The sequence below is a fragment of the Lynx rufus genome, unplaced genomic scaffold (assembly GCF_022079265.1).
Source record: "Lynx rufus isolate CCGP_SWC_20201006 ecotype Redwood Valley unplaced genomic scaffold, mLynRuf1.p SCAF_2, whole genome shotgun sequence".
Classification (NCBI taxonomy): domain Eukaryota; kingdom Metazoa; phylum Chordata; class Mammalia; order Carnivora; family Felidae; genus Lynx; species Lynx rufus.
Window position 1 is genome coordinate 3,555,835 of NW_025814834.1, and position 13,760 is coordinate 3,569,594.

A 13,760-nucleotide genomic window follows, 5' to 3' on the forward strand; every position below is an offset into this window, starting at 1 on the left:
CATCCCCCGTAGCCCACCCATCTCACTCTGACAGCCTGATCGTGGGGTCCCAAACCACTCTCAGCCCTGGGCAGTGGGCAGCGGTCCTTCCTCAACAGGGAGAATAGTGCCTCACCGTCCCTCTTGCCTTGTTCTGGCCCGGAGGAGGGAGGCTGGCCGGGTGGGGAGGAGGGAAGCTGGCCCAGGAGGAGGGAGGCTGGCCCAGGAGGAGGCAGGCTGGCCCAGGAGGAGGGAGGCTGGCCTGGGAGGAGGAAGGGAGGCTGGCGGGGCGGGGGGGGGGGGGGGGGAAGGGGGGCGGTGGGGAGGAGGGAAGCTGGCCCAGGAGGAGGGAGGCTGGCCCAGGAGGAGGGAAGCTGGCCCAGGAGGAGGGAGGCTGGCTTGGGAGGGGGTTGGCCTATAGGTTTTGTTGAGCCATAGACTGAGAAGGGTGGCAGACTCTTCTGTTTACCTAAGGTGAATTTGAAGTGCGTTTTTCTTGCACACGTGGCTCATGTCCCTGACCTGTGTTGTCTGCAGGGTGACTCAGGACGGGACAGTCAGCAGAGAGGGCCCAAAGGAGAAACCGGAGACATCGGCCCCATGGTACGGTGCTCTGCATCCCCGGACCCCCTTTGCCGAGGGCTCACCCCCAGCCACAGGGGCCACAGAAGTGGTCTTCACGGCTATGGGCACACGAGGTCGGGTGTGGACCGTGTGCCTGGGAAGGCAGTGTCCACCTGCTACCCAGAGGGGCTCCTTTTCTGCAGAATTTATGCCCCTTAGGTATTTACGGAAAGCGCTTCTCAGGCTTGTGCAGACGGCATGACCCCCGTCTAAGGGGTCCCACCAAGCATCCCCCGGCCTCTGCCGTGTGTACAAGCAACCCCCTTTCCCGTGGTCTCTGGCACAATATGCCAGAGTTGGATGAGAGTCTTATGCTGATTTTTTCTCCATGTCAGGGTCTCCCTGGGAGAGACGGGGTATCTGGAAGGCCTGGAGAAACCGGAAAGGACGTGAGTGCCTCTTGGGGCTCAGGGGGCTTTGTGGGGAGTCCTAGCAAGTGCCTCCTGAATCACCAACACGATCTGGGGCAGCGTTACTCAGCAACTTTTTACTTGGGGGCTTTGAGGGGGATTTCAAACATGTGGCTAGGCTCTGTCCCGCTAAATATTTAAAAAATCCAAACAGAAGCACAAACTCAGGAGGGAGTGAGGGGCAAGAAGGCTGATGGGTTGTATGCTTGTGGGTTTAGTCATTGTTTGTTGGTGCGGCTGTAATTCAAGCGACGACACCAGATTGTGTTTTCTAGTGAATCCCATCAGGCGGTTGCCTTTTCGAGACATTTCGCGAATGTCTGTTGCAGGAGAGCTCATTGCGTCCCTAATCTCTGAGTCCCCTCGAAGAGCTGCTAAGACCAAAGCTATGTACACGACCCTTGGGAAACCCTTGGCAGCTCCCAGGGCCCCGGGGAACACAGAGCGTGGCTCCAGAGGGGGAAGAGGGTCCCTGCACAGGGGAGGAGTGGTCTGGAAGTTTGTAAGGCGTCAGGGGCAGTCAGGATGGCTGTGCTCACAAGCTGAGAGAGCAGAGCGGCAGCAGGCTGGGTCTGGGCAGCCAAAAATGGTACCTCCGCCGTTTCCCCAGCACCAGCCACGCGGTGAGGGATCCATCAGTGGCTGGACCCTCAGGGGGCTGTGCCCTGAGATGGGGGCTTTTGGAAGGGATGACTCTCACCCGTGATTACATGGTATGCTAGGGGCGTAAGTTTTAAAACTGTGCCTTTAGAATTCAGAGGAAAACAAAATTTGAAAACGCCATCTTAGAAGTTCTGAGTGTTACTGCGAGCGAACTGCAAACTGACCAATGAGGAAAGACCCCGCTGTTATAATGAGCCACCCACTCAGCGTGTGATGGAACCAAATCTTGTTTTCACGAAGTGACTTAAAATAGAGTCCTGCCTGCAGTTTGTTTTATTTCTGCGCGCAAGGTGGAGACCTCGGTTCACCCTTGATGGAGTCAAGGGCTCTTGTCCACCCTCTTCTTCCCTTGCGCTAGGGTGAGGCCTGGCCGGGGGCCTCCGGTTCCTTCCCTTAGGACCTCGCTGTGCCCGGCTCAGGCCAACGTGAAACGTGTCCTTCCCACCGGGCCACCTCACGTCTCACACAGCCACACTGTGTGAGGCTGCCTCTGGCCTGAGCACTGCGTCACTGAGCACTTAGCCTCTGGTCGTACTCCTAGTTGTGCCCTTTGGGGGAGGCCAGGCACATTGTTACTCTGAAGGAGCCGCCTGGCCCGTCTCCTTCTCCACTTGTCCACGTGTCATCTGTAGAAGGAGGCCAAGGCCTTCCGTTAAAGAAGTTTCCACCACCGTGAATAATGTTAAAACAGTCACCCCAGAAGGTCTCTGGGCTGGCCCGTTGGGAGTAGAGAATGTCTTTCTTTGGTTGATGCCACAGATGGGCCAAGCCCCATGACAGAGCTGGTGCCTTACAGTGTCCAGAACACTAACGCTTCACCTCACAAAGATACACCCAGGACCTTCATGCATTCCCGTCCCAAACCTTTCCGATGGAGAAGAAGCCATCACAGAATCGGAATGAAAGCATTGCTTATGCGATGGGCCCACATTTATTTGAACGAAGGGTCACCTCTGGAACATCGAGAAAGATGCTGCCAAGTCATGAGCCCAGACTAAGTACGGTTGGGCTTTTTAGGTTCACGTATGTGCACTCCCGATGCTTTACTTAGCTGAGTGTGTGTTATATTTGGCCAGGAGCGTTTGGAGAGTTTGGGACTCCCTTCCATTATAATTGACGTATTTCATTACTTCTGCCTGCAGTTAGGAAAATGGTTGAAAAACAGACAGGTTGACATTACCATTCTTACATCCTTTTTTGAAATTGGCTGGGATCGTGCAGCCAGAAGGAGTCATTGTTTTGCTTGGCAGGTTGGAAGTAACTCTGAAAACTCCCATTTGGGTGGCTAACAGGGCAGCGTGGAAGCAAAACTTGGCGGAGAGGAGGGCAGGAGGAAGGGTGTCTCTCTTGAGTCTGCTCAGGGCCGGCCAGGCACATTGTCTGGCTCGTGGCGACTCATGTTGCAGAAAGCCCCGGGCTCCGTCCCCAGGCTCCCTCTCAGTTTGTGTGACTCCTCCACAGGGCGGCTTTGGCCGAAGGGGACCAGCGGGAGCTAAGGTAAGTCTCTAATTTGGTGCCTTTCTTCTGCCATCACACCATGACTCACCACGTGCTCTCAAAGGGCAAGAATGCAATCAGCCTGGGAGCCAAAAGCTTTGTCCCTCTGCCTTCAAGGCGTGGGGCTCAAACACCGGCCACCACCGTCTGTACCGACTCCGTGCATTTAGCCTCTTCAAACGACTTGTGAAACCTCGTGGCTGTGGGGACCAGGGGCAGAGACTGAGGGGAGGAATGGAGCAGGGGGCGTCCGGGCGTCCCTCGTCCCTGACGCGCCCGCTGACCCGCTCGTCGGCCGGTCTCCGCGTCTTACTGTCTGTCTGCCCAGCTGTGCAAGGCAGGTTTGGATTCAAAAATCCTGATTTCACAACCATCCTGAGCAGAGGTGAGGCAGGTGTGGGGAACCATCGTAAGCGTGCAGAATGGCACTGGCTGTACGTGCTGAATGTCTCATCCTGGGGCCACTGCCCTGGTGGCCTCCACTCCCCTGTGGGGCTGCTCCCCTACCCCCTTTGTCCAGACGTGACTGTCGAATACACAGCTGACACTGGCCTCAACCACTCTGACCCCCGCCCCCCTTCATCTTCTTTTGTTTCCAAGGGCAACAAGGGCGGCCCGGGCCAGCCGGGCTCCGTGGGAGAGCAGGGCACCCGAGGTGGACAGGTCAGTACTCCCAGCGTGGCCGTGCGCCTTGTGATGTTTGCCCAGGTGCTCCAGTATGTGTTTTTAAATTGTTCCGTGTGTTTATTTTTAAATGTTTATTTGTTTTGAGAGAGACAGAGACAGCACAAGCAGGGGAGGGGCAGAGGGAGCGGGCGAGAGACAGAATCCCAAACAGACTCCACGCTGTCAGCACGGAGCCTGACCCAGGGCTTGAACTCACGAAGCGTGAGATCGTGGCCTGAGCTGAAATCAAGAGTCAGATGCTCAACCGACCGAGCTCCCCAGGAGTCCCCAGATGGTTTTCAATTTGAATGAGGTGACAGCCAGTTTTATATAATCGAACCCAGAATTAACTACTGAAGAGTTCAGTGGCACATAATACATTCACAGTGTGGTACAGCCATTAGCTCTACATAGTTTGAAAACATTTTCATCATCCCCAGAGGGGCCCCCGAGCCCTTAGGCAGTCATTCCCGTATCCTCTCCTGCAGCTCCTGGAAGCCACTGATTTCCTTTCTGTCTCTGGCCTGATGTGGGGCTCAAACTCACAAATCCTGAGAGCATGACCTGAGCTAAAATCAAGAGTCAGACGCTTAACCGACTGAGCCCTCCGGGCTCCTTGTAGTTTTCTTAAGCTAACCTCCCCCTTAGTGTCCCGGGTTGGGGCTGCTGTTAACAGCTGAGACAGAAGCATGGTCTCTAGCGGTCTTTTTGGCCGGTGGGAGCGAGGCTCTGGGCTCTGTGCAAAGTGCAGGTGTCACCCCGACGTTCCTCATGGAACGCCACCTCAACGCAGCACTTATATTGGCCTTTTGCTTCTTCAGGGTCCACCTGGTCCCACGGGTCCCCCAGGCCTGATCGGTGAACAAGGCATTTCTGGGCCTCGGGTAAGTCCGCTTGATCCCACCCCTGTCTTCAGCTAAGCGGGAGCACGGCCCGCACAGGCTGAGGTGCTGCGGATGGTGTTATTGTAGGCAGACTTCTCCCTTCGCCTCCCCCCTGCCAGCACAGACCCCGGGTCAACCTGAGTCCTCACGGCGACTGGCCAGTTTGCCTGAGGAAGTAAGAGACCCTTTCTCTTGGTGCCCCAGGGCCTTCTGAATCCCAGTGCTGCTCCTTCCAAACATTGGCCAGCTGGGTGGTGAGGCCATCCTGCACTTCCAAAGCCTGAGGCTGGACCTTTGTAAACTCTAAATCTGCCCCAGTTCTCGGCTTATGCCAAATCGCTTCATATGTGGCCCCTGGAGTTTGCCTTGTGGTTCGGTATTTGGTATAAGGCATTCCCCACCCTCAGGTTCAACACTGAAGCTGCTCCTTAAGCTTGAACGACCACAGGCATGGACACGCATCTTGGGGCTCGGTGACCATGAGCAGAAATGAGTTAGCTGTGTGGGGCCCGGGTCCCCAGCACTGCACACTTGGTGTCCGTCCTGTCTGACATGCTGTTCAGGGAGCCACCCTGTCATGTGTTACAGAAAACAGTAATAACCGAAAAGTGGCAAAGAGCTGGCTTGTTGCTACAGAAATGGACAAAAAGGTGTTGCAACCAAGTAGGGACTTTGTGAGATCCCTTGTTGGCTTAGACATTCCTTTCCTGGTTCGCCGTCTGATAAATACCTATTTTCAAAGCTTTTGTGGGTTTTATTCAACATTATTTAAGCTCTCATTAGTCAAGAGTCTAAGGTGGAGTGGGGGTGAGGTGAAACTCTTCTAATAGTCACCAATGACAAAGAGCTCCTACCACCTGTTTTTTGCACGTTTGTGTGGGTCATTTCTGGGCTCTGGAGGCTGCACCCCGTTTTAAGAGCTATGTTTCTTCATTATTTACTTACTCCCTCAGGGGATACGCGTACAGGATTCTGCACCTGTATAATCAGGTGTCACTGTGGAGGTGTGAAAAGGGAGAGGAAACAAAGTCCCACAAAATCTGGGTTCTTCTCTTCTAGTCAGGGGCTCGGGATACTAACTGCAACACGGGTTGGTTTGTGGAGGCTGGTTCCGAGCGGTCACACGGATGTGTTAGATTTGCACAAGCCATGTCCGTGTGCATTTGGGTCTCCGGCACCGCACTTGGCACTGAGTGCTGCGGGGTGGGGGCCGAGTGCAGGGCCTCTGGCTGGAGGGTGAATATTTCATTGACATGCTCCTCTCCCTGCTCCAGGGAAGCGGAGGGACTGCGGGTGCTCCTGGAGAACGTGGCAGAGTCGGTCCCCTGGGAAGAAAGGTTTGTCTTAACCAAAGTAGAGCTCATTTCCTGAGGTCAGGGCCCAGCCATACCCTCTGTGGCCTTCCCCTCATCTGTCCGTGTGCTCACCTGCTTAGTCTGCATCCAGCCTCCCCAGCTGCCAGCCCGGCTTGGCCAGTGGGACCCCTGTCCTGTCCCACCTGAAGGGAACTCACGGGCTAGACTCAGCGGGTTGGCTTTCTTGTGGCCAGAACCTGCCAGCAGCTGGTGGATTCCCTGATCTGTTCGTGCCTGTGTATGTGACGGGAGTTTGGCCTCCTTGGAGTCATCAGAGCGGATGGGAGGCACTTAGCACAGCCCCAGTGTTGCATTGAACACACATTCTTTAAACACTGGCACCGCAAGCACGGAGCTCTGCTGGCCATATTTAGCTAATCCAAGAGGCCCAGCTCCCCGACTCTTTTGGATAACAGCAGCTTGTCATACGAAGACTGTCTGAGAACCGACTTTCCATAAGCCTTAAGAAAAAACACAATTTATCAGAACGGGCCTCAAAGGGCAGCCTTTTCTCAGTAAAGGAAATGTGTTCGTGTGAATCCACGGTTGTCTCTCGGTCTCTTGGTGGTGGTGGGGGGTTCCCCTGGCGTAGTCAACACCCACTGACTTTACCTTACCGCCGGCATCACGTAGAACAGAAATTGCTTGGAATCATGTTTTAAATGGTCTCAGCCCCACAACTGTCTCAGCCTTGTTTCTCGTGTGTAGGGCGAGCCTGGAGAGCCGGGACCAAAGGGAGGTGTCGGAAGCCGGGGCCCCCGAGGGGAGACGGTAAGATCAGGATGTGCTGTGGCCAATCCTTTGCTGGAAGGTGCGAGGCAGGGGGAGATGGGGCCTTTCTCTGGGCTAGCCTTTCTCGTTGCAAATTGGGTTGGTCCTAAACAGGTAACTGGACAGTTGCCCCTTGTGTCCTTGGGGATATGACCGAATGCAGTGAGACTGACTGCTTATAAATAGCAAATCAGTTTCCAGATAAGTTTCGTTACATCGGGGAAGAGTGGGGAAAGACATTTTTTTCTTGTGTTTTTCCTGGTAAGTGAATGTGGGGACTCACTGAAGCTTGAACCACCTTCATTATCGTCCTGCAAATGGTTTGTGACCATGACTAGATGGAGTTTTTCTGCAGAGAAATAAATGTCCTTTGGTTAAAATGGAATCATATCTGATCAGGTCTCAATCCAGATTGAAACTGTTTCCTTTGGATGAGACATCCTAGGAATAGAAGTTATTACCTTGATAACTCGTTTTTTAAAATATTACCTAAAGACAATCTGCTCACGAACGATACTTTTTTAATACACACTTCTGTACAGGGCAAAGAAATCTATAGACTGTTTTAAGAAAGTTTTGAGAACCCGGTTGATCTGATTTATAATCCCAAACTTTAAAGTATTTTTTTTGTGTGTGTATGTAACCTCTCTACAGAAAACTGAAGTTTGAAGGATCCGTTTCTGTTACTTTCAGTTTCAGAAGCAGAGGGGGAAAAATCAGGCTTTAAAATCCGTTCAGACCAGAAGGAAATCTCTTGATGGTGTGTCCATAAATTTGGGGGCAATGGCTCTTTAGCTGTTGATGTTTGCTTAAAACTTTAAATTAACGAAATAGCATGTTCTGCATATGTTTTAGAGATATCAGTGTATGTATTTCACACATATTGTTCTGATTCTTTTGAAATAGTCAATGGAGTGCAGTTCTGAAAGTCTCCTGCGAGGGTGTGATGGGACAGATTGGAGAGCATAGGGAGGGGGGGTGTTTGGAAAGAAGGCAGTCCAGTGGCATGACCTGGAAGGAGGGGGGGGGGAGCCACGGGGGGAGAGGAGAGAAGGTCTGAGCGCAGGAGACTCAGGAGGGCGTGAGAGACTGAGTCCTGCGTTCCTGCTAGAATCAAAGAGTCAAGGATGCACTTTGGCAAGGTGACTTTTGGGAGTCCTTTCTGCTCTAAGAGTCTCAGAGATTCCGCGGGCCTTTGATTCCACACCCAAGTGCTGTCTTTCCCGGTGGCTGTCAGATGTTCTTTTTATTGGTGGCACAGCGGCACCATTTTCCCGAAGGAGTCCATGAGGCCCACTTACTTGCAGACGGCTGTCTTGTTTACACCTGGAGGATGGGGTGGGAGCAGGAACACTTCCTTGATCTGGGAACCCTTCAGGGACCCAACGACCCTGTGCTCCGGGCTCTAGACAGAGTGGTTGTGGGGTGCCCAGCATGGCGGCCTGCAGTAATGCTCCCTTTCCACCCCCAGGGCGATGATGGCAGAGATGGGGTTGGCGGTGAAGGACGCAAAGGCAGAAAAGTGCGTATCTGCTGAGGATTCCTGAGCTTCTGGTGTCTTGTGTCTTTAGAGAAGTATTTCTCAAAATTTTCTTGGGATATCATGAGTTTTTTTTTGTCTTGACTCCGTGGATGCATTTGTTTCTGCTCAAGAATAATTTCTTTTAGATGCAGGTAAATTAGGACCCAAAACTGAGTTATTTATTTGTCTCTTACAGGGAGAAAGAGGATTCCCTGGATACCCTGGTCCAAAGGTAAATAAATATTCCCCTGGTGGTGAAACGTCACCATTTTGGGGGGCTGCGTCTGGCATGTTCATGGGCTGAAAATCGGAATATTGTGGTGTTAGTGTGGGGTCAGCCGCTTACGAAGGCCCCGCCCTCTCTGAGATACTCCCTCACCCGTTAAGTGGAGGTGACAGTGGACAGCGTACTTGCCTTGGGCCTCGCGAGGGTTGGATCATGACATGGCAATCACACACTTTGTAAACTTGACGTGCTCTGATCTGTATGACATCGTCATCATGGGGGCGGTAAACTAAGGCTGCATCTGTGGAGGACACAGACGTACTAGTAACCCAGTGGAATGTAAACCAGAGTTAGCCATTGGGCTGCCCTGGGGAGTGTGGTCCAGATGCCCGGGGGCCCTCCGCTGGACCCTCCGTTTCAGAACTTAATGTGCCTCTTCCTGGCTCTCTTTGCAGGGTGCCCCTGGCGAGCCCGGGACGGATGGAGGACCAGGACCCAAAGGCATCAGGGGCCGAAGGGTGAGTCTGCCCGCACCTGGCTGCAGGTGGGGGATGAGAACACGTGTGGTGAACATTCTCCTTCTTCCCCGGCAACCTGGCTGGTGGCATGTGGGGTACAAGGAAAGGAGTCCTAGGCCCCAGGCCAGCATCCTCAGGACCCCTTGTGGTTGTCTGCACTGCCTTCTTCAGCCGTGCTGCCCTTACGGGGAGGCCCCGGGAGCCCTTCTGCTAACACATCTCAAGGATCACCAGACCCCGCGCTCCCCGCCTCCAAGGCATAACAGTCCTCTTCCTGAAGCTGCTTTTGGCTCCAAATGACTGTCTTCAGTGGATGTTTACTCATCCTCTTAAGATTGCACCGAGTCCTGAATTAGCATGTCGCCGTCTCGATGTGGGAAACGGTTATTTTTAGCTTGAAATATAGTTAAAATCGTCATATGATCCTGTTAATTTGCTCAGTGGAGACAAACTGCATCATTTACTTTTCCAGGTGGTTTTACCACGTTGGATTGGTTATCTGCACCGAGCGCTGGTCTCACTGATTGCCGTTTATTGCATTCTTACACATCCGTGGATCGTCTTTTGTTTTTTTAATTTTTATTTAAAAATTTTTTGACGTTTATTTTATTTTTGAAAGAGAGAGAGAAAGAGAAGGGGGGGAGGGGCAGAGAAGGAGGGAGACAGTATCCGAAGCGGGCTCCGGGCTCTGAGCTGTCAGTACAGAGCCCGATGCGGGGCTTGAACTGACGAACTGTAAGATCGTGACCTGAGCCGAAGTCAGGCGTTTAACTGAGCCCGCCAGGCGCCCCTCCATGGATAGTCTTCTTAATCGTTCTTGGGCAAGCATCTCACTGTTTGTTCTGCCTTTTCTAGGGAAATTCAGGACCTCCAGGGGCAATTGGGCAGAAGGGGGACCCTGGCTACCCAGGACCATCTGTAAGTACCCACCCACCCAGTTCCAGTCCAGCCATGGGCTGGAAGCTTTACATGTGTCCCTTTGTAAACTTCCTACAGCCTCCCAGAAAAGACGTGCTGCATTTTTGTTGTCGTTGATTTTTTTTTTTTTATAAACCACTTTTCTTTTGATGTCACAATGGAGAAAAGAGCTTTTGAATTTGAGACTAACCAGAAACGTTCCAAAGAAGTTTCTTGTGGAACCTTGTGGTCTAGGGTATATTGTAATTTGCCTTTATAATTTCCTGGGGTAGGTTTGAGGTTTGTGTACAGGACAAAAAAAAAAAAAAAAAAGAGAGAGAGAGAGAGAGAGGACAAGTTCTAATACCTCTTGGTTGCATCTTGTAGAAATAGTATAATTTATGTCAGACGTCGGTTTGTGAACTATTTCCTGTGGTCTATAAAATCCCCAAGACAGCTTCTGATTTATGGTTTAAAACCCACGAGTGCTGGGCCACCTGGGGCCAAGAGGGCGACCTTCTGCAGCTTTTCCCTTGCATTTCTTCATTATGAATATCTTCGTTTCCTTACTTGAATTTCTCCCTATATTGTCTCCCTACGTTAAATTTCATGAGGTTCAAAGAATGATGGACAATCACTCGTATAAGGAAAGGTGGAGGGATTAGGCTGGTCAGACTTGGGTAAAGGCTAAGCCAGCTGATTTCTGCCTTTAAGAAAGTGAAGCATTTAACGGAGAAAGTTAAGGCAGTCTGTAGTCTTGTGGAAACGCACCTGACTGGCCCAGGAGACAACTGCTTGGCTGTCAGGGCAGCTGTGTATTGTGATAAGACCCTGAGAGCAGCCATGGGTCTGTCCTTGGACCTCCTCTGGGGTGGTATCCAGCCAGTGTGCTTTAGATCTGGAGCTGAGGCTTAGCTAAGTGACGCGTCGCTGTCCCTTCTGTGAACAGGAGATACTAAGATCGCAGGTGGAAAGAAAGCTCTACTCTCAGGAGAAGTCATGTTTAGACTCGAGCCCAAATGTGTGATCCCTTTGATTTGTCACAACCTTCCAGGTTTTCAGGGTGTGGAGCTTTTTATTTTGCAGGGGAAACACTTCTGTCCTCAAAGTTTCCCCTCTCTTTTGTTCGTTGAGCAGTAAAGTCAGATTTACAGGGAGAGCCTGAAAATGGTCAAGGGCAGCCCAGACCCACCTTTGCTCCCTCAGCCGTGTTTCTGTCACGTTGCTGGTCCCGCTCATCTGTGGTGCTTCTCACCCTCTCCTTCTCGTTCCACAGGGTCCCAAGGGCAACAGAGGGGACTCCATGGATGTAAGTTGCATGTGTGTATCACCAGTCGTTGAGCCGTAAGCCTCTTGTCCGCCCCCCTCACGCTTCTTTCCTTTCTTTTTAAAGCAATGTGCCCTTGTCCAAAGCATCAAAGATAAATGTCGTAAGTACATGATCTTTGCTGTCTGTGACGCACGTCTGCTCTCATGTTTGAAATGCTCATGCGGTACCTGTGTTTCACTCCTCTCTCTGTTTCTTTTCTAGCTTGCTGCTACGGTAAGTTGACTTCAGCCGTCTGACTTTCTCCTGCGGGAAGAAGACCCCTTTCCCGGTAAGTAAAGTTTGTCTTTGAAAACCCGCCACTTCCCACAGGGCCCCTGGAGTGCCCCGTCTTCCCGACGGAACTGGCCTTTGCCTTAGACACCTCGGAGGGGGTGACCCAAGACACGTTTAGCCGGATGAGGGATGTGCTCCTGAGCATCGTGGGCGACCTGACCATTGCTGAGAGCAACTGCCCGCGGGGGGCACGCGTGGCCGTGGTCACCTACAACAACGAGGTGACCACGGAGATCCGGTTTGCCGACTCCAAGAAGAAGTCGGTCCTCTTGGACAAGATCAAGAACCTGCAGGTGGCTCTGACGTCCAAGCAACAGAGTCTGGAAACGGCCATGTCCTTCGTGGCCAGAAACACCTTTAAGCGTGTGAGGAACGGATTCCTGATGAGGAAAGTGGCTGTTTTCTTCAGCAATAAGCCCACGAGGGCGTCCCCACAGCTCAGGGAGGCTGTGCTAAAGCTTTCGGATGCGGGGATCACCCCCTTGTTCCTCACGAGCCAGGAGGACCGGCAGCTTATCAGCGCGTTGCAGGTCTGTACCCTGTGGGCACAGGTGACATCTCCTTCGGCTCTTCTTGGGCTCTGAGAATGTTCTCGGGCACCTGGTGCCTGCTTGATGGATTCATGCACCATAGTTTCCAAAAGCTCCTGGATGAGGCTGTTGTGACTGGCAGCTACTTGAGCGATATTTCCGGGACAGCCGAGTGGCTCTGGCTCTAGAGCGACATCCATATGCCTGTGATTTATTCCCACTGGGTCCTTCCTCACCTGCTGGAGGAGACTCTCCCAGGGCTGACCCTGAGGCTGCCAGTGCCCTAGGGAGGTCCCCCAGACGTCCGTGCACCCCTGTTCCAACCTTTCTTCAGCCAGGATGGTCAGCCTTCGCTGTGAAGCCGCACAGTGCTCCCTTGTCGTTTGCTTAAATAGCTGGTTTAATTGTGACAATGATATATATCATAATTGGCTAATTCATCACTTAATATTTACTCAGTGCCAATGATGGCTGCATTGCTCAGGCCGAGTGGGCAGTGGGCATGATGGGAAAGAGCCCTTGTTCCAGCCTGCCCACTTTCTAGCTCTAAGTCACCGAAGTAATATGGTCATGTCACTTAACCTCTCTGTGTTTTAGGTTTCTCGCCTGTGAAAGGCAAAGTGGGGGAGGGACGGTCCCTACCGTCTTCCCTCCAAGACTGGGTATTCTATGGTTTTACCCCTGCCCACGTCAGCGAAAGACGGTCTGGTCATTGGTACCGTCCCTCAGGGTTTATTCTGCCAAACCACAGGCCAGTTTGAGCACAAAACGCTGGGCCTGGGAATCCAGCTTGGGCTTTCAGCTGTCTGCCCTCATAAGGGGCTCATTTATGTACATTTTCCCTCGTGTGGGCTGAGTGACCCAGAACCACTTGTGTTTCTTAACGGCAGTGTCCCAGCAAGTTCGAAAAGTCAATTATTCATTCATTAGTTAACTTTGCTTTTACACGCAATGAATACTTAGTGATGGGGTCCCAAGGCACTGTGATGAGCAGGGCTTCTTGAACCTTCTAGAAGCGATTTCACTACCTGCCTTGTGGTTAAATCCCCTTCTGGGAGAGTTTGGAGCTAACGTGTGTCAGTGGCTGTTACTGTGGCCGAGAATAACTGTGCCATTCAAGTGCCCACTATTTCCTAGAGCTATAGCAGCCATTTCCCACGCGTCATGTAATTGGACATGGGGAATTTAACATTACCCCCATTTTCGGCTCAGGAAATTGGAACTCGGAGAGGTTAAATAATTTTCCTTCGGGCCCAGCGGAAAGTGCAGGAGAGGGATCTGAACTTCAGCTCAGCTCCACAGAAGAAAGCCTGTGTTTTCCTATTAAGCTCAGCACCTCCTCCCAAACCCCACCAACACCACCCCCGAGAAGAGGGGGTGATCTGTTGGGAAGCTTATTTTATGGACACGACTCGACTCCCCTGCTCCATTTTCAAGTGGTTACTTATCACGGACACTCCTACCAAGCATTTCCTTTTGTTTGAACCAGATCAATAACACCGCAGTGGGACACGCGCTTGTCCTGCCCCCTAGGAGAGACCTCACCGACTTCTTGAAGACCGTCCTGACGTGTCACGTTTGCCTGGGTAAGGGCTTCTCGAACAGGACAGTCTGT

General features: G+C 52.2%; 1 protein-coding gene across 1 annotated transcript in view; it reads left to right on the forward strand.

Annotated features, from left to right (window-relative positions):
- COL6A3 (collagen type VI alpha 3 chain) overlaps positions 1-13,760 on the forward strand; it is a 65,335-nt gene that overhangs the window by 34,759 nt on the left and 16,816 nt on the right. The window contains exons 21-36 of the mRNA XM_047084638.1: positions 517-582; positions 939-992; positions 3,138-3,173; positions 3,774-3,836; positions 4,661-4,723; positions 5,998-6,060; positions 6,787-6,849; positions 8,321-8,371; positions 8,568-8,603; positions 9,053-9,115; positions 9,971-10,033; positions 11,289-11,321; positions 11,406-11,442; positions 11,544-11,555; positions 11,652-12,145; positions 13,635-13,731. Of these exons, the coding sequence (XP_046940594.1) occupies positions 517-582; positions 939-992; positions 3,138-3,173; positions 3,774-3,836; positions 4,661-4,723; positions 5,998-6,060; positions 6,787-6,849; positions 8,321-8,371; positions 8,568-8,603; positions 9,053-9,115; positions 9,971-10,033; positions 11,289-11,321; positions 11,406-11,442; positions 11,544-11,555; positions 11,652-12,145; positions 13,635-13,731 (1,294 nt within the window). The remainder of the gene's footprint in view (positions 1-516; positions 583-938; positions 993-3,137; positions 3,174-3,773; positions 3,837-4,660; positions 4,724-5,997; positions 6,061-6,786; positions 6,850-8,320; positions 8,372-8,567; positions 8,604-9,052; positions 9,116-9,970; positions 10,034-11,288; positions 11,322-11,405; positions 11,443-11,543; positions 11,556-11,651; positions 12,146-13,634; positions 13,732-13,760) is intronic.